This window comes from Podarcis erhardii (assembly GCF_964252035.2).
Source record: "Podarcis erhardii genome assembly, chromosome: 6".
Taxonomy (NCBI): domain Eukaryota; kingdom Metazoa; phylum Chordata; class Lepidosauria; order Squamata; family Lacertidae; genus Podarcis; species Podarcis erhardii.
The window spans coordinates 74,035,357-74,056,007 of record NC_138510.1 but is presented as its reverse complement, the minus strand read 5'-3'; the positions used below and the strand labels follow the sequence as shown (position 1 = coordinate 74,056,007).

At 44.8% G+C, this 20,651-nt stretch overlaps 1 protein-coding gene across 1 annotated transcript in view; it reads left to right on the top strand.

Annotated features, from left to right (window-relative positions):
* Positions 1-20,651, top strand: part of TGFBR3 (transforming growth factor beta receptor 3) — a 158,537-nt gene that overhangs the window by 13,314 nt on the left and 124,572 nt on the right. The window contains exon 2 of the mRNA XM_081865840.1: positions 7,243-7,419. Coding sequence (XP_081721966.1) covers positions 7,359-7,419 — 61 coding nt within the window. The 5' untranslated portion in view covers positions 7,243-7,358. The remainder of the gene's footprint in view (positions 1-7,242; positions 7,420-20,651) is intronic.

Sequence of the window (20,651 nt, the reverse complement as noted above, 5' to 3'; positions counted from 1 at the left end):
CTTTGGCCATTTTGGGAAATAGGATGCTGGATTAGATAAATAGGTCCTTGGTTTGATCCAGCAGTGCTCTCTTTGCTTTCTTCTGCCCCTGCCCTCCATGCAATCATCTGAAGCTCTGAGCAGAATTTGTACACGCACAATTGTATATGCACAAGAACCCTGCAAAAAGTAAGGCCTCCCATGTGTATTGTCTCAGTTCAGAGGCCAGGGGTGGGGTCTGCCCCTGTGATTCATCTCCCCCACCTCTTCCCCCCACACACTGTACCCTGCTGGTCATCTGGGCAAGACCGTAGGTCGGGATGCCTTCCAGATGGCCAATGGTCAGAGATGCTGGAAGGCATTTGGATTGGCATCACTTTGGAGGCAAGAAACCTTGTCAGAATCTCTGTATGAAGCAGCTACTTCACTTTGCTGAAAGCTGATTTTATTTTTTAAAAAATAGAAAGGCATTAGAGGGCCATGAGTCAACAATGTCACTTAAGTAATGTCAGTGAGTTCAGCAGAGTGACTTCTAAGAGGAAGGGTTTGCTTTGAAGTAATGTGAAGCTCAGAGGTGGCCAACTGTGATCCTCCACACTTAGTTGGACTGCAATTCCCATCAGCCCCAACTAGCATGATCAGTGACCAGGGATGATGGAAGTTGTAGTCCAACAACATCTGGAGGTTCCACAGTTGCCTACCCCTGGTTTAGCTTGTCATTGAATGCTGGCAGAATGGGAAGAGCCTTGCGCTGTGCTGGATATTTTCTCAGTCGAGGCTGGAGGTCATTAACACTGACAGGAAGCAAGCCTTAGGAACTTTGCTGTGATAAGGAGATCAGGAATAGGAAGCTGTTTTTCATGCTGTAGAGAAAAAGTTAGACTGAGAAGATGATAGAATGCAAATAGGTGGAAAGCAAAGCAGGGAAATAAGTGGGACGGGAAGGAGATAATACGAGAAACAGATGGTGACATTTGGGGAACGGCACAGAAAGCGGAGAATGAAGGACCCAGTAGGACAGTTATGCCCAGTTCCTGTTAGAAATGACAAAAAAGGTTGTCCGGTCAGTGTGTAATCTGAAGTATATTTATTGTTCTTTTTTGTTTTAGAACAGTTGGAGGAATAGGAACAAGTAGCCATAATCACTAGAGGAAGGAAACTGTGAAGGCTTGAGGGACTTCGTTTACGAGAACAGAATATAATATTCACGTTGGTTGGAGCTTGATGACATTCAGAAGGTAGAAAGACTGCCTTTCTGCAATTTTTTTATGTAAGACAGCACTTGGTGCAGATCGGTCCCTCACCATTTTTCACCTTTTCTGGCTATAGACAAAAGATGAGATTTTCAGCATCATACAACTTTATCTTGAGAATACAGGGAACTGGGGAACCTGAACGCTTGGCGTATAGCAGATTCCTTTAATATATAGTACACAGAAATACAAGGTGCCATTGTAGTCCATGCCGCTGAATGCCATGTAATATGTACTGGATTGAGATACTGACATCTTACTTTTACATCTTAATTTTTGTGGTTTTTTTTTTTTTGTTAATCACACTATATTGCAGACTCTTTAGGTTTGATGAGAGGGAAGAAATCACTGGGGACTGAACGGATCCTCTTGTAGAAATGTTGTGGCATGTGAACAGGTCAGAGATGGGGTTGGGAGACCTTTATGAGAGCTATGTAACCCTCCAGCGCCCTCTCTTTCCTGTGCAACGAAAGACTGACTTCGGCTGTAATCCTAAACACATTCACAAGTAAAAGCCCCATTGATGCCAACTGCTGCCAGGGTTGTGCCCTTTGCTACCGAGAGACGGAGTTGCTTTATCTCCCATGACCTCTTTTTTTGTCCACCATTTCAGCAGGCTCTCCGCACCACAAAGAACAGCATTGCTGGATTATGTACTGACCTTAAGGAAAGAGTGATCTAACCAACGGCTACAATTTTCCTATTCAGGGTGTCCTGTTTAGCGCGTCTGTATCAAGTGATTCTTGGTTCCCGGTTCTCTTCTGTTCATTGTCTGGGCAACTGGTCGTGGGTGTCAGTTTTAAAAGCTTTCAAAATGCTTTATTCATGGACTGTAGCATGTATGATAGCTGGCATTTTTGCATTATTCAAGGAACTGTGAAGGTTGCTTTGGTAATTGTGTCTTTGCCATTTCAACAATTCATTCTTCTTGCATCATGAAGGCCCACCATTCCATGTATCTGATAAAGTGAACTCTAGTCCATGAGACCATTTGCCACATGGGCACTGCAGTCCAAACCCCATTGGCACTTGGCCAGGGGAGGCCTTGGATAGAGCAGATGTATCCTTCCACCCAGATCTGCTCGCCTCTGCCCATGGTGTGAACAGATGGGCATTTGGAAATGGCTGCAATGGAATCACCACAACACCAACCTGCAGAAAGCCCTGAAACACAGTGTTCCAGGTGCGGGGAGTGGCTGAGCCAGGATCTGTTGGATTCCAATCTGCCCATAGTGCCAATACACTGGGCCCAATCCTGACCGAAGACTGGTGCAGCAATTGGTCTGTCCTTCCACCTCCTGTCCTTGCCAGCGGGTGGATGCTGTGATGATCCTGCTGTTTTGTTTTGTCCTCCCCTGCAGCAGTCATGATTTGGATTGCACCGTAGATATATAGTCTTTAGAAGGCCTGCATTTTGCTGTAACAAACACAGCTATCTTTATTGAATTTTGTTGTGGCAGTTGGAATGTTGAATTGGAACCCCGGAAATTTCTACTCTTAATGAGTCCCGCTGTATGGCCTGAGGCAAGTCACACTCTCTTAGCCTAACCTATCTCAGAGCTATTGCAAGGATAAAATTGCATTAAATATAAATGCATTAAATAAATAAATAGTACTGCTAACCTCAGACACATGTGTTAAAAAAGTTATGTCAACCAAAAGAGTGCAGGAAATAACTTTCTATTTTGACCTAAGAGTTAATTGTCCATGGCATTTGCCATCTTGCAACTGTGTGTGTGTGTGTGTGTGTGTGTGTGTGGTTAAACTGCAGAGCTTAAAATGAATGCTGAATTTGAGGGAAATGCTCTTAGTTCAAACAGAGCTTAGACTTTTCAGAGTTTCAAGATGAATGCTGCAATATTACTACTACTATTACTACTACTACTACTATAGCATTCATCTTGAAACTCTGAAAAGTTTTTGCAGCCACTCTGGGTTGACTTATAGCATACCTAAAAACAAAATAAAAACATCAAGGATTAAAAACAAGCAAGAATAGCTTTCATTATAAGTGTGATGCTGACTGGACCAGTAAGGCGGTGTAGAGATGTATAGAGTTTGCACTCTGGTGAGACCACTATGGATTCACACTTGCCCTTTTCTTTCGTAAGGAATACAGCCTTCCTCATATAATTGAGTTACAGAGCAACTGATGCTTCCTGTTTTCAGCAGAAACGCCGGCTGTGCAGAGTGCTGATTGGTTGGCCCTTGTGGCAATCACAAAGCCTCATCTCTCCTTCCTTCTTGCTGCCAGCGTTTTGTGGTTTATTTTTGAACAGCATAAAAACTGGGTAAAAAGCCAGGCGTCTGATTATTATTATTTACAGCAAGCCAAAAAACCCAGCTGAAGCATGGGGAGGAGACATGAAAATCAGTGCTCGATTAGGAGCCAGATAAGAGTGTGATTTAGGGGACTGGTGAGATTTGAATCTGCCTCATTCAGCAACAGCAACAATATATACTTGTTCCTATAGATAGATACATATACACTGTAACATTGCAGATAATTGCTTATGTTTTTCCTACCTGAATATATTTCTTCCTTTCCTAAAACATTATTCCAAAATAGCAACTTTTCCTCTTTAGTTTAAATTGACATTCCCCTTCTGCCTTGCAGGAGTTTTGTAGAGCCGAGATAATGGATGATTACGTACATTCGAGTATAGGGTCATCACATGCATAGTTCTTTAATTTCAGTGACAGTTGTACAGAGACGTTACTGATGGTGTGATATATCACTGCCATGAAACACTTGTGCGTTTTCAGATGAGAATTAAGACATTCCTGCATTGAGTGATCAATAACATGTTAAGTCCATCCCTTTAAAATGTAAGTGCAGTTGATTCCACACAGAGTTGGAACTTTATTCTGCTGAATAGTTTGAGAAATTAGGCTTATCTTCTGGGCTTATAAACACCTTAAAAGTCATTGCCAGCTCTCCTTGTAATTTATTATTATTAATCTTTATTAAATTTGTGTACCACCCTTCATCCGCAAATCTTGAGGTGGTTCACAACATAAAAATGCAATATAAAAAATACAAAATACATAATAAAAATAAAAGCAAAAACAAATAAATAATGTCCCTTAACAACACATTTAACAGGGTATCAGGTGTCCAAAGGCCTGGTTGAAAAGTAACATTTTTGCCTGGCGCCTAAAGGTGTATAATGAAGGCGCCAGACGAACATCCATGAGGAGAGCATTCCACAAACGGAGCCACTGCAGAAAAAGTCCTTTCTTGTGTTGCCACCCTCTGGACCTGCCATGAAGGAGGCACACAAAGTATTGCAATTTGTGGCTTGTGCCCTGAAGTAGTATCATAAATCACAGAGCTTTCTTAATATATTGCCTAATGACTATCTTGGGCAGGAAAAGTAATCTTTTTTTAAAATGCACAGTCCAAAACAACAATTAATATTAGGGGCTTAGAATTGTTTTCCAGAAACCCACACTGTAAGTTTATGACAGCACTTTAAAACTTCTTCTATATGTGCATGTATTTGTTTCTGATTTGGTCAGTTGATTGACTTTAAGTCTTGTTATACGGAAGAGGATTTTACGTTTCCAAAGAAGAAGCAGAAGAATCTGGCCACATGTAGCTCACATGTTTTACTTTTGGAAACCCATAGATGAACTTCCAGTAAATCTGCGGTTACACATTGGAATGGATTGTAAAGAACACATTATTTTGTTCCAAAGTCAACAGCAAAGTGTTCTTCTGCAGAATACGTGCAGTACTGTGGTTTTAATTTGTGTATGAGTGTGTAGGAAGGAGAGAGAAAATCTGGAAGCGTCGGTTAACACGTCAGGGAGAAGGCTTGCTTAAAAGCACTTCTTCCTGACTTGTACGCTTTCCATATGCAAAGAGATCTTGGCGCATGTGTGTGTGTGTGTGTGTCTATGCAGGAGGAACACTTTAAAACATGAAACACTCAGACCAATGTTGTTCAGTGTAGCATTCTGTTAACAACAGTGGTCAGCCTCCGGGCATCTGGTGGCCTCTCTGTCTTCCTTTACTCTAGCATGGGGGTAGACAAATTTGCCAAGATACTTTCTAATCACATGGAACCTTACTCTGGAACAACAAAATATGGACTAGCTGTTGGTTATCAACTTGATTGCTTTTCAACACTACAATGGGTGGAAGCCTCATTCACTGTCCATGAATTATAGACACATATGGAACTATACATTTATAAACTATTTAGGGTGGTGGATGGGCAAGATTGTTGAGGCAGTGGTGACTGGTCAGCTTCAAGTGTGGTTGAAGGAAAAGGGTTATCTGGACCCATTTCATTGTGGCTTCAGGCCTATTTTCAGAACTGAAGGAGCTTTGAGGGACTTATTGATGACCTAGAATCATAGAATTGTAGAGTTGGAAGGAACCCCCAAGCCGTCTAGCCCCTGCAGTGCAGGAATCTCAACCTCGAAGGAAGAAGAGTCCATCACCTCTCCTGGGAGTCTGTTCCACTGTCAAACAGACCTTTGAGTAACTTCTACCCTCTCATAAAGTTTTGGGAAACCTATGCTGCGCCTTGCCAACAAAGGTCCGTATAGTTAAAGCTATGGTTTCCCCAGTAGTGATTTATGAAAGTGAGAGCTGGACCATAAGGAAGGCTGATCGCCGAAGAATTGATGCTTTTGAATTATGGTGCTGGAGGAGACTCTTGAGAGTCCCATGGACTGCAAGAAGATCAAACCTCACCATTCTTAAGGAAATTAGCCCTTAGTGCTCACTGGAAGGACAGATCCTGAAGCTGAGGCTCCAATACTTTGGCCACCTCATGAGAAGAGAAGACTCCCTGGAAAAGACCCTGATGTTGGGAAAGATTGAGGGCAAAAGGAGAAGGGGACGACAGAGGACAAGATGGTTGGACAGTGTTCTCAAAGCTACCAGCATGTGTTTGAGCAAACTGTGGGAGGCAGTGGAAGACAGGAGTGCCTGGCGTGCTCTGGTCCATGGGGTCACGAAGAGTCGGATACGACTAAATGACTAAACAACCACATGCTGCGTAATCATCTTCTGATACGCCTGCCTTGCTTCTGACTGTGAGATCCCCATTGGGTGCCCTGCCTGAGCCCCCACAGCAAAAGAGCAAAAGAAGGAGGTGGCCTCACAGCTGTTTGGAGACTAAGTCATTTAGGGCTTTAAGCACTGGGATTGGCACCTTGAGTTTGGCCCGGAACTGAACTGGCAGCCAATCCCTGACTGTTGACTTTGCTAGCTGGGGCTATAATAGGAGTTGAGACCCAGCAACAGCTTCAGGACATCCAAGTTGGTTCCCCACACCCTAGCAGAATGCTCCTCTTCATCTCATAATGGCTTCATCTCATTTTGAGAGGTGGAAACCCTAAGGCAAATCTTGTAAAATGTATTGGAGGGATGTGTGTGTGTGTGTGTGTGAGAGAGAGAGAGAGAGAAAACCTGAGAAGTGCCGATAATTCTGTATAGCCTCTGTGATTCTCAAGATTTTTGAGGCACCAGCTGCCATCATTTATGGTAGGCAAAGTTATTCAGCTTCTTGGCACACAATCATTTCAAAGTGAGTATAGTCAAGACCATGACATGGTTTGGTTCATAAGGAGGAGTTGGCTCAAAGTCTGCTTGAATTGGTCTCTAGTGATTGTGCTAAATTTTGACCAAAGGTTGCCCACCCATGATCAGATGTATTCTGTCGCAACAGTGAGTTCCAGAAAGATGTGCTTGTAAAAATTAAAAGAGGGGTTCTTGGGATTTTGCATTGGAGGCTTTGGCTTGGCGCCAAATAGAGTGAATGAGTGAGTGGAATGCAAAATGAGTGATGGGTTTGGGGTTACGACTTGGAGAGAATTAAACCTGTGACTGTAATATAACTCTTTTTTCTTTCATTGTTCCTCAGTATAAAGGCTTTCTTTCTTTTTCTTTTTTTTAAGGGTGCTGGCTTTCTCTGTGTTTAGTATTGTGAGGAAAGTCATTTCTCTGTAAGACATGCTTTTACAAGTATTATTTTTAAACTTTTCTTTGCAGGTAACTGAAGACTCTCTATCAAAACACCTATAGTTGTAATATATTCCCAGAAGGGTGCCCACCAGGCACAAAGAACTACAAAGAAAGTTGATCCGAAGACCCCTGGTGTGGCAAGAATGACTTCAAGTTGTATGATTCCAGTGTTTGCTTTGGTGATTGGGTGTTTAGCCTCTGCAGGTAAGTGGCCTCAATGTCAATTTGGGCCTCCAAATGTTGCAAGCACTTGGATTTAATTGCAGGTTGCATTTTTTTTTAAATCGCCAGGAGGCATTTAGTTCAATGCCAATGTAAATGTTCCCTGGTGTGACTGCATTTGCAAGAAATAATATTGGGAACCTTGTTATGGTCTACTACTACAAGCAAAACTGCAAATTGTAACAGAGTGGGCGTGTTCGTATTCCGCCTGTGGGCAGTTGGTGGCTTCCATGGGAAATGTGATATAGAACGATATAGATGTTTGGTCTGATCCAGCAGAACTGCTCTTTTGTACTTAGAATGGTCCATTTCCGCCCATGTGTGCTTGCTGTTCATTAAGATTTGTTGGAGCAACTCCCCTTCACATCCCATTCAACATCTGAGTTGTGTTTGCCCGGGACACAAGAGAGACCTTTCTCTGTAGTAATGCCTAGGCTTGGGAACTCCCTTCCGAGAAACGCCTGCCTTGACCTCTCCCTGATTATGAGCCACCGGAAGGCCAAGGCATTTCTCCTTAGACGGGTGTTAGATCAGCCAAACTGCTCATGTTTTTAAAGTAATTGGTTTTGAGCTTTTAATCTTTGCTGTCCTGATACATTTTCATCTTTTTGTTGGCTTTGTGTTGGCCACATTTGCACATAATGCTAAACCAAGATCTAGTGCTATCTGCACAGACAGGAAGGAGACTGAGTGAAGCACCAGGCTTGAGAGCTTCTGCCTCCCTTCCTGTGCTGCCTGAAGAACTTTCCTAGTGTTTAGTTTCAGGTTTCACTAATCATGGCTTGTTGTGCTGTGCAAACCAGAGAGTGGTCTTTAAAACAAACACTGGTCAGTTGCAAAGCAATCAACTTCCCAACCATGGCCTGATTTGCATGTACAGTGGTGCCCCGCAAGACGAATGCCTCGCAAGACAGAAAACCCGCTAGATGAAAGGGTTTTCCGTTTTGGAGGCACTTCGCAAAACGAATTTCCCTATGGGCTTGCTTCGCAAGACGAAATGTCTTGCGAGTTCCTGCGGGTTTTTTCCCCTTTCCCCCCCTTTTCCTAAGCAGCTAAGCCGCTTATCAGCTGATCCGCTAAAAGCCGCTAAACTGCTAATAGCGCTAATCCGCTAAGCTGTCAATGGGCTTGCTTCGCAAGACGAAAATACCGCTATACGAAGAGCCTCACGGAACGGATTAATTTCGTCTTGCGAGGCACCACTGTAACACCAAGGCAAGGTTAATGGAAGCCAAGGTATATAAACCAACAAACCATGGCTCATGAGTGTGGATTTTGTGGTTAATAAACCATGGTTAAGATGCTGGGCCAGGTTTTGACAATCAAATTACATCATGGTTTATAAACCATGGCATATGCAAACTGGGCCCATGAAGCTGACTTGTTCAAGTAAGCAGATTTTGCGTTAAACTATGATGTCTGATTCATATGCAATGTTAAGCCAGGAATCTCTCAAAGTAAATGCTAGTAAAGTCCTTCTCCAGGCTGGACAGGAGGAACAGGGCGAGGGCAGGGGAGAGCCCTGTGGCTTTGGTCGGGCTCTTTCCTGCTTGCACACATGACACTATACCTTGGTTTTAGAGCAAAACTTTGAAAATACATGCTGGCTCAAATACATGCCAGCAGCAAGTTCGTATGTTTTCTAATCCATGGTGTTCTGAAACTGTTTCTGAAACCCACAAGTGGCTTTTGTTCTGGCACAAATGTATAGAGTCCAGCAGGGAAGTGTCCAAGATGTCCAAGATGATGTAGTGGGGAGACAGTGGACAGTGGATGGATGTCTCGTTTAAATATGAGATGTTCTCATTGTGGAAATGGTGACCAGCTGCAGGGAAAGACATGTCTGACCAATAAAGTGCATTACAAGCTGGCCTCTTCTCTCTCTCTTTTTTTCATCAATTGCATGGAAAATAATACTCTTTCAAAAATGTGTTTAAACCTTCTGGGACTTTCTCCAGGGTTTAACTTCAACGAAGGCGTCCAGCCAGTGCTTATTTTGATTCGTTAACACGACATGATGCCTGGATGTTGTAATGATCTTATTTGGTGACAGATAAATATTTAAAAGTAGGCCAAATGTGTCTGAAGGTGATGTGTAGGATATTGATGGTTAATAGCAATACTTAGCATTTTTAACTGCTCAAAGGACTTTACACACATCATCTCAGTTATCCTTATGGTGCAACTTTGAAACGTTAGCCAGCATTGCTATCCCCTACTTCAGAGAAGTTGGTAGCTTATCCAATGCTACCAGCTGAAATCATAACCAAAGTGAGATTTGAACTAAAGTTCTTTTAGGCTGCATTTCCCATTCTCACTTATGTAAGCCCATTGAACATGGTGGAGATTACTTCTGAGTAGACATATCTAGGGTTCCAGCCTTAATTATTATTTTCTGCTTGCCATTGCATCAACAAATGATTTAGTTGGCTCAGACAGGATCTTACTCGATGATTTTGAAAAACAGAAGTTGCATTTCATCAGCAGAAATAAATTAGTGGTTGTTAGGGAGGGGGAACGAAGTTCACCTCTTGGATATATCTTGAGCATTATTTTTATGAATTGCTTCCAATGAGACATCCCAAAAGGATTTGCAGTATTACAGTGGCGTAGTGTGGGGGGTGCAGGGGGGGCCGGCCGCACCGGGCGCAACATCTGGGGGTTAGGGTTAGGGGCGCAAATCCATGGGTTAGGGGGTCAAATTACTTGCCTTGCCCTGGGTGCTGACAACCCACGCTACGCCACTGCAGTATTAGCCCTCTCTTATACAATCTTGGAGGTTGTGGAGCTCGCCTGCCGGGGAGGAGTAATCATTTAACTAGTACAATCTTTGGTCCTCAGTTTCCCAGCTTGTTTACAAAGGTCACCAGTACCTTGAACATAGCCTTACAAGGTGGTTCTTACGAGGATAAGGGGGAAGGGAAATCCATACTTGTATGCCATTTTGAGCCCCTTTGAAGAGTGGCATCCTTTAAGACTTTGGCTGCATTCATGCAGCAGTTTAACCAGTTTTCCTGATGTTTCCCTAAGTGCTACCAGTCATGCTGGCTCTGCACTATTTCCACTGCCAGTGGAAGCAATGCTTCTGAATAGCAGTTGCTGGAAACCACAGGAGGGGAGAGTGCTCTTGTACTGGGGCCTGCTTGAGGGTTTCCCACAGATATCTGGTTGGCCACTGTGAGAACAGGGTGCTGGACTAGATGAGCCATTGGCCAGATGCAGCAGGCAGGCTCTTGTGTTCTTACATCTTTGTTGCATCATTTCCCCAAATTACGATAGGTACCAAACAGCCTTCATGTCTTATTAGATAATACTGTATTGTAACAGTATTACTATTATTAAATAGCAATAGTATTACTATGTGTTATTGAATAATACTGAACAGTGAGATTCCCCCCCAAATTGGTGGGATAGTGTCCTCCTTACTTCTAACACTTATAAGGTTTGTTTCTTTTTAAAATTGTCTGTGTATGAAAGAGAATCATATCTGTTATAGCAGGGTTCTTTTAACAATGGATAGTAATGCTTTCCCTTTTTGAAATCTGTTTTCCCTCTTTCATCAATTCTGTTATTTCGTCCTGATAAGGAAACTGTGTCGCATCTCAGTTCTAAAGTCGTGCAACACCATGGTGACGATTGGCATGGAAATGGACAATAAAAATGTAACATCCCATTTACGGCTGTGATGTCTTTTTTTTTAAGCTTTGCTTTTCTGGAAGGAAAATCCTCATGGGCTTCCTAGAGTGGATTTGCAAAAGAAATTAGAAGTTAAGATAGTAGAAACCCCTTGAACAGCATTGTTAATTGTGTCATGGGAACTGGATGAGGATAAGAAAATTTTCACCCACTTGTTCTGTCTCTCTCCCCCTTGCTGAGCATCTTCCAGATTCAATAAAGCTCAACAATTTATGTCATTGTTTCCTTCATTGTATTTAGTCAGATTTCATTGGAAAGTAAAAGATTCAAACTTGTTTCCTTTCCTGAGGGGGAGGGGGGGATAGCATGTGGACAGATCTTACATGGCTTTCTTAATTTGAACAACTTGTAAAGACTTGAGGTTTGCTTGTTTTATTATTTTTATTTATTAAATTTCTATGCCACCTGTCAGGGAACTGCCATCGGAGAGACAGGTGGTGGACAGGCTACAGGAGAATAGGAGAGAATCTGCAGTAGAAGAGGGAACCAGCAGGGGGAGTGCAGGAGTCACAGCGGAGGGGAGGCTCTGGGATGCTTCCAGTGAGAGTAGTGGAGAGGTAACGGGACCCCCGTTGGGAACGCCCACCCTTCGCCGGAAACTGTCACGCAGAGAGTCTCGAAAGCGGATGTCTGTCAAAGAGCTTTTATGTTGGCGTAAATTCCGTAGACGCCCACTGTCAGATTCTACCAGCGACTGACGGAGTCATGCTTTGGGGGCTCCGTTAGTGCATCGGTTTGGATGACCAGCCAAACCCCAGAGGGATCAAGCTTTTACGCACAAGCAGCTCACTATCCCATCACAGCAATCTGACAGTCTTTGAAAGCAGCTTGTGCAAGCAGAAGGCATCATGAGCGAACCATCCGGAACCGGAGGAGCAGGAGCGGGAGCTGGCGCAGATCCAAGCCTGGAACAAAGGTACAGGGCGTTGGAGGTCCAGCTGGCACTGCAAACGGCGAGGCTCGAGGAGAGGAGGGCTCAAGATGCAGATAAGGGGAAGACCACCCCACTTGCCAGACGGGTGCCTGGACTGGTGCAGAAATTTGGGGGGGATCCCCGGAACTATCAAGCCTTTAGGACAGAGATGCAATATGCTCTCAATCTACTGTTTGATGACTTCCCCGACGAGAACTCTAGAGTGGCGTACGTGATTGGCCATCTAGAGGGAGGGGCGAGGGACTGGGTTCGGCCCCTGATGGCAGCCAATAATGAAATCTTAAAGGACACAATGAAGTTTTTCCGCGCCATGGACTTGATGTTTTCCAGCGAGATCGAGCAGGGAGTGGTGCGCAGGCAGTTAATGGCGTGTAAACAGGGGAGCCGATCTGTACGTGAGTACTGGACTGAGTTCACCATGCTGATTCATAGACTTGGGTGGGACCTTGCTAGTGAACCTATTCAAATGCTGTTTGAAGAAGGTCTCTCTCCGGCAGTGAAAGATGAACTTTCCCGGGCGCCTAGGGCGGAGTCTATGGATCAGCTGACTAAATCAGCGCTGTCCATTGGGGCACGCCAGGAAGCTAGAGCTATGGAAAAGCGGGAAGGAAAGGGGGAACGTTGGAAGGACTTCCGCATTCCAGAGATTCCGGAGCAGCCTTTCCCGCCAGCAGAGCCGATGGAACTTGGAACAGCGCGCGCGCGCGCAGTTTCAAACACCAGTGAAGGGCGGAAGAAGGAGGGAAAGAGCGGCAAGAGATGCTATCTCTGCCAACAGCCAGGTCACTTTGCCAGAGTCTGTCCGCAAAGGAAGGAATGGCAAGGGATGGCGGGAACTGTTGGGGGGAAGGAGGAAGAAGAAATCACGGAGCCAGTAAAAGCCAACGCCTGGTTGCCAACATCAGGGCACAGCAGCCAGGCCAGGGAGTAATGAATGTGCCCACGCCGGAACCTCCAAGACCAGCGCTTGTGATAGAGGTGTTGCTGGAACTGGCAAACGGACACCCACTGAAGATAAAGGCGCTATTGGATTCAGGTAGCTCATGTAATTTCATGAGCAAAGAGTTTGCAGCTGCACACCAAATACAGACTATCCCATTGAGTAAGCCTTTGCAGGTTACCACGATTGATGGGAGGGAGCTGTTGGGAGGAGAAGTGAGCCAACAGACTGTACCAATGATAATGAGGGTGGCACGACACACCGAACTGATAGCGTTTAACGTAGCCACCTTGGGAGGAGCTCCTATTATCTTGGGTATGAGCTGGCTGGCGCTACACGATCCGCTAGTAGGCTGGCATCAGAGAGTGGTTTCCTTTGGATCAGCACATTGCCTAGAACACTGCAAGGAGGGAGAGGCTCAGGCAGGCGCCAGGGGCACTCTAGCAGTGATGGAAGTGATGGACAAAGGGAGGGTGCCACCACAATACGCTGACTTGCTTGACGTATTCAGCGAAAAAGAAGCAGATAAACTGCCCCCGCACAGACCCTTTGATTGTCAAATTACCTTACTCCCAGGAGCACAATTGCCAGTGGGCAAGCTGTATGCAATGTCAGACAGTGAGATGCAGGAGTTAAGGGAGTTCATTGACAAGAATCTCAAGCGAGGTTTCATCAGAGAGTCACGAGCGGTGGGGGGCAGCCCAGTGTTCTTTGTGGACAAAAAAAACACAGGCAAGCCCAGGCTTGTATGTGATTTCAGGGCCCTAAATGCAGTGTCAGAACCAGTGACTTTCCCTATGCCCAGAATTGATGACATTCTAACACGGGTGAGAAAAGGGAAAATTTTTACCAAGCTGGACCTTAGGGGGGCATATAACTTGATACGTGTGAGAAAGGGGGATGAGTGGAAGACCACTATGTTCACCCCCTTGGGGGCCTTTGAGTACACCGTTATGCCTTTCGGATTACAAGGGGGCTCCGCCTGTTTTCAATCATTCATGAATCACGTCCTGGGGCCACTGCTCTACAAGAACTGCGTAGCGTTCTTAGATGACGTTCTGGTGTACTCAGACAATGAGGAGCAGCATGTGCGAGATGTAAGAGAGGTACTGAGCAAGCTGCGAGAAAACCGGCTGTGGGTGAAACTGGAGAAGTGTCAGTTTCATACCAAGGAGGTGGAATTCCTGGGGTACCGGTTGTCTGACAAGGGATTGGCCATGGATCCCAGCAAGGTTCAAGCGGTACTGGAATGGAAAACACCAAAGACCAAGAAGGACGTGCAAAGGTTCCTGGGCTTCGGAAACTTCTATAGGAAGTTCATCAAAAACTTTGCCCATTTAACAGCGCCCATCACGGATTGTCTTAGTAGCAAAAAGAAATTTGTTTGGACGGGAGAAGCGCAACAAGCGTTCGAACGCTTAAAGCAGGCGTTTGCGTCGGAAGAGCAACTCTTGCACGTGGATCTACAACAACCAATGAGAGTGGAGACTGACGCGTCAGACCGAGCGGTGGGGGCCGTTCTTCTCCAGCCGGGAAAAGATACGTCTGAATGGAGACCGTGTGCATTCTTCTCGCGGAAGTTGAACAAATCAGAGAGGAACTACACAGTGTACGACCGAGAACTGCTTGCCATTCATGAAGCATTCCGGAAATGGCGGCACTTGCTGATTGGGGCGCAGCACAAGGTTCAAGTCCGAACTGACCACAAAAATCTGGAATACTGGAGAACAGCCCGAGTGCTGAACCAGAGACAAGTGAGATGGGCCCAGGAGTTCTCCAAATTCCACTTTGAGATTCGTTACGTGCCCGGCTCCGAGAACGTGAGGGCGGACGCTCTTTCCAGGAAACCTGAGTACTTAGAGGGGGAGGGAGCGCCTGAGGCAAGGCATGTAATCTCTGAAGACCGCTGGGTGTGTGGGGCGGCATTGGTGGGGCAGAGGGAACTGATAGAGGGTACGGAGAAAGATGAATACGCCCAAGAGAAACTCAGAGAGCTCCGGAGGACAGAGGAGAACACAGGGGGGTTCGAAGAAAAGAACGGGGCGTTGTATTACAAAGGGGCACTGTACATACCCGACGGGGAACTGAGGGGCAGAGTACTCAAGCAGTTGCATGACAGCCCCACAGCGGGACATTTTGGACAGCACAAAACCATGTGGTTGGTTACCAGGGAGTTTTGGTGGCCCAAGGTGAGGGAGGACGTACGGGAATATGTCAGGGGTTGCGACAGGTGCCAGCGAGCGAAAGGAGAGAGGGTGGCGCCAGCGGGGCTATTACAACCCTTACCCACGCCCGAAAGGCCATGGGAGGCAGTATCCATAGATTTTATGACGGACCTGCCAAAATCCAAAGGCAAAACAGCTGTCATGGTGGTGGTAGATCAATTAACCAAGATGTGTCATTTTATAGCTTGTTCACATGCAGTCACAGCGGAGGAAACCGCCAAGTTGTTTGTAGAACATATTTTCAAGTTGCATGGCGCCCCCTTGAGGGTGGTCAGCGACAGAGGGAAACAATTTACTTCCAGGTTCTGGAGGAAACTTATGAGCTTACTGCACGTAGAACTCAATTTCTCAACTGCCCGGCACCCAGAAACCAATGGGCAAGCGGAAAGGGCAAATGGGGTTTTACAACAATACCTGAGGTGTTATGTAAAAGACAGAGAAAATGATTGGGTGGATAAGTTACCTCTAGCAGAATTTGCCTACAACAACGCGGAGAACGTGTCCACAGGGATGAGTCCCTTCCTGGCAAATTATGGGTGTCACCCCCGGGCATTCCCAGGAGAGGGAGGGGAGAGGTGGAGCGTGCCGGCGGCGGAATATTTTTTTGAAGAGATGGAGGCGATCCACCGTCAGCTTCAACTTAACTTAGAGAAAGCCAAGGAAGAATATAAGAAGCAAGCAGACAGAAATAGGAGGGAAGGTGAAACTATAAGGGTGGGGGACCGGGTGTGGTTGTCCACCCAAGGGCTACCGTTCAAGGGCGGGAGTAAGAAATTGAGGCCCAAAAGATTGGGACCCTTTGAGGTCATACAGCAGGTCAACCCAGTGGCATTCAAACTCAGGCTGCCCAGTCACATGAAATTACACCCAGTATTTCACAGGTCATTACTGTCGCCGTACCGAGAGGGACGCGAGTGGGGGGAGCGTAAGAGAGAGGCCACCCAAACGCCCGTGATAGAAGAGAGAGAGCGCGACATGAACGTGGCAGGAATCATTGATTCCAGGTGGAAGGGGAATCAGGTGGAATATCTGGTAGAATGGGAGGGGGAAGCAGAGTCGGAAAACACTTGGGTACCAGCAGAGGTAGTCAATGACGAGGTTTTAATAGAAACATTTCATCAGCGTTTCCCAAGAAAACCGCAACCCGTGGCTCGATTTAGAAGGGAACACTTTGGGACCACCGATGAGGAAGGAGAGTTTGAAGGGTTCCCAGAGTCAGGGGTGGGTGAAGAAGCCGACTCCGACGAAGAAGAGGAAGACGGGGAGAGAGACGGTACGCCGTGGCTGGAAGTGTTAGAATCCTCGGACGACGAGGAGAGTTCCTTCAGGGGCTTTCCGCCCTCACCGCCAGTGGGAGAGGAGGCGGGAGGGGGGGAAGGGGGCCCTGGGGGGGAGGTGGATGTCAGGGAACTGCCATCGGAGAGACAGGTGGTGGACAGGCTACAGGAGAATAGGAGAGAATCTGCAGTAGAAGAGGGAACCAGCAGGGGGAGTGCAGGAGTCACAGCGGAGGGGAGGCTCTGGGATGCTTCCAGTGAGAGTAGTGGAGAGGTAACGGGACCCCCGTTGGGAACGCCCACCCTTCGCCGGAAACTGTCACGCAGAGAGTCTCGAAAGCGCATGTCTGTCAAAGAGCTTTTATGTTGGCGTAAATTCCGTAGACGCCCACTGTCAGATTCTACCAGCGACTGACGGAGTCATGCTTTGGGGGCTCCGTTAGTGCATCGGTTTGGATGACCAGCCAAACCCCAGAGGGATCAAGCTTTTAGGCACAAGCAGCTCACTATCCCATCACACCACCCTTCATCCAAGGATCACTGGGCAGTTTACAGTATAAAAATACATAACAAGGTAACAATCAAAAACAATATCTCCCCTTTACTATTTAGGAAATAGTAATGTTTTGCAGGGTGCTATAAAGATAGAGGTATATTTTTAACATAAGAAAACAGCACACACAGAGAGGTTGAAAGGTGATAAAATGAATGGTTCAAATTGTGCCAGTTTTGATACATCGGGTCATCAAATGCAGCAATAGAAATGCTCCAGAGGTAATGAACAAGATGCCCTCCAAACGTTGTTTGACTACAGTTCTCATCATCCCTGACCATTGGGCCTGCTAGTTGGTGCTCATGGGAGTTGTAGTCCAGCAACATCTGAAGGGCACCATATTGGCTGTATCTTATACCTGTATCTTGAAGCAGATCCATAAAAGATGATAACCATCAGACTCTAAGGAACCTGCAGGCTATTGAATCCAGCATTTATAGCTAATCTGCCCACATCACCAAGATTATTTTAACTTCTAATATCTGTAATCACCTGCCTTAAGTATCCTCAGAAGTTGGAAAAGAGGTTTAGAAATGATATAGAGAAGTGTTTGTTTTCCTTGGAAGCTAGACCTCTGTATTTGAAGATTCTTAAGTCTGAGTCCCCATGGTTTTCTGATATTGCTTGCCTGTTCATATGGTTCTTTCACTGGCCTCTTTTAAAGCGTGTATTAAAGATTTCTCCCCCCCCCCCAATTTGAGTTTGTTGGTATTGTTTCTTTTTTTATATATATATAAATATTTATTAAGGTTTTTAAATATAAATGCACACATAATAAACGATCTTACTTCTATTACAACAATTTCATCACTTCTTTGGACTCCCTCACGTCTCCCGCTCCCATTTACATCGTTAAAATTTTTTCCAAACAAATTATCAACTTGTTTACAATCTCATGTCCACTCATTCAAATATAATCTAGCACTTCTTCCAAAAAATTTTATATTTTCTTTAGTCTCACTTATCATCAAATTTAAATCTAGTTTAGTGGTGGCCAGTTTTTTATAATCTAGCATCCTTCTTAACATTCAACCAAATTACAATGTTTTTGTAGATACATCTTGAATTTCTCCCAGTCTTCCTCCATCTTCTCTTCTCCCAGATCACGGATTCTGCCGGTCATCTCGGCCAGTTGCATATAGTCCATCAGCTGCATCTGCCACTCTTCCAGTGTGGGTAGATCTTGAGTTTTCCAGTTTTTTGCAATGAGAATCCTTGCTGCCGTTGTTGCATACATAAAAAATGTTCGATCCTTCTTTAACACCTTCTGGCCGACAATACCCAGAAGGAAGGCCTCTGGTTTCTTTGTGAAGGTATACTTAAATACCTTTTTCAACTCATTATATATCATTTCCCAGAAGGCCTTCACCCTAGGGCATGTCCACCAGAGGTGAAAGAATGTTCCTTCATTTTCTCTGCATTTCCAACATTTATTATCAGACGAATGGTATATTTTGGCAAGTTTAACTGGGGTCATGTACCATCTATATATCATTTTCATTACATTTTCCTTCAGAGCATTACATGCGGTGAAGTTCAGCCCAGTGGTCCACAACCTTTCCCAGTCCTCAAACATAATGTTATGCCCAATGTCCTGTGCCCATTTTATCATAGCCGATTTAACCATTTCGTCTTGTGTATTCCATTTTAGCAGCAAGTTATACATTCTAGATAGTACCTTGGTCTTTGGTTCTAACAATTCTGTTTCTAACTTCGATTTCTCCACCTGGAACCCTAACTTTTTGTCATTTTTAAAAACTTCTTTAATCTGAGCATAATGTAACCAGTCTCGCACCTTATCCTTCATTTTCTCCAAACTCTGCAATTTCCAATTGTCTCCATCTTTTTCTAATATTTCCCAATATTTTGGCCATTTGGCCTCCATATTGGGTCTTTTTCGGGCCTTAGCCTCCAGAGGTGAAAGCCACCTTGGAGTTTTATTTTCCAGTAAGTCTTTATATTTTGTCCAGACATTAAACACTGCTTTTCTGACAATATGGTTCTTAAAGGCCTTATTGATCTTAACTTTGTCATACCATAAGTATGCATGCCAACCAAAAGCATTGTTAAAACCTTCCAGGTCCAGTACGTCAGTGTCTTCGAGAAGTAGCCAATCTTTTAGCCAGCAGAAAGCTGCGGCTTCATAGTACAACTTTAAGTCTGGCAGGGCAAAGCCCCCTCTTTCTTTCGCATCTGTTAATATCTTAAACTTAATTCTGGGCTTTTTGCCCTGCCAGACAAATTTAGATATATCTTTCTGCCACTTCCGGAAGCACTCCGTTTTATCCACAATCTGTAATGTTTGAAACAAAAACAACATTTTTGGCAATACATTCATCTTAATAGCAGCAATTCGGCCTAACAAAGAAAGCTTCAATTTTGTCCAACTATCCAAGTCTCTCTTAATTTCAGACCAACATTTTTCATAGTTATCCTTGAATAGGCTCAGGTTTTTTGCTGTTATGTTTAACCCTAGGTACTTTACCTTTTTAACCATAGTTAATTCTGTTTCTCTCTGAAACCGTTCTGACTCTATGTCTGTCAATTTTTTTCCCAGCACCTTGGTTTTCTGTTTGTTTAATTTAAATCCCGCCACCCGACCAAAGTCCTGAATCAATTGTAATACTCTTTTCGTACTAGATTCTGGCTCCTGCAGGGTCAAAACTAGGTCATCTGCAAAAGCTTTAAGTTTGTATTGTTTCGCTCCGACCTGAATCCCTTCCACCAACCAGTCCCCTCTGATCATATTCAAGAGCACCTCCAGAACCGAGATAAATAACAAAGGGGAAATCGGGCAGCCTTGTCGTGTTCCTTTTTCAATTTTGAACTCTTCTGTAACCACATTGTTAACTATCAGTTTGGCCTTTTGTTCTGAATATATTGCATCAATCCCATTCTCAAACCCCCGTCCCACTCCCATTTCTTTCAAATTTCCCTTCATAAATTTCCAAGAAATATTATCAAAGGCCTTCTCCGCATCTATAAAAATTAACACTGCTTTTGTATTTATGTCTGTTTGCAAAAGTTCCAAAATGTCAATAATGTTCCTAGTATTAGCAAACATATGTCTACCTGGGAGAAAGCCTGCCTGGTCTTTATGAATTACTTCATTAAGAACTCTTTTTAGTCTACTTGCCAAAATGTCTGCAAATATTTTGTAATCCACATTCAGAAGGGAAATGGGACGATAGTTTTTGAGTTGTGTCTTTTCAGTTTCAGATTTTGGTATCAATGTGATAAAAGCTTCCTTCCACGATTCCGGCGCCTTCTTCCCTTCCATAATTTCATTACAGACCTCCATCATTGGTTGGATCAGATCAGTGGCGTAGCGTGGGTTGTCAGCACCCGGGGCAAGGCAAGTAATTTGCGCCCCCTAACCCGTGGATTTGCGCCCCCTAACCCGTGGATTTGCGCCCCCTAACCCGTGGATTTGCCCTAACCCCAGATGTTGCGCCCGGTGCGGCCGGCCCCCCCTGCACCCCCCACGCTACGCCACTGGATCAGATAGTCTTTTAATATCTTGTAATACTTGGAAGTCAAGCCATCTGGCCCTGGAGATTTGCCCAGTTGCATGTTCTGAATGGCTTGT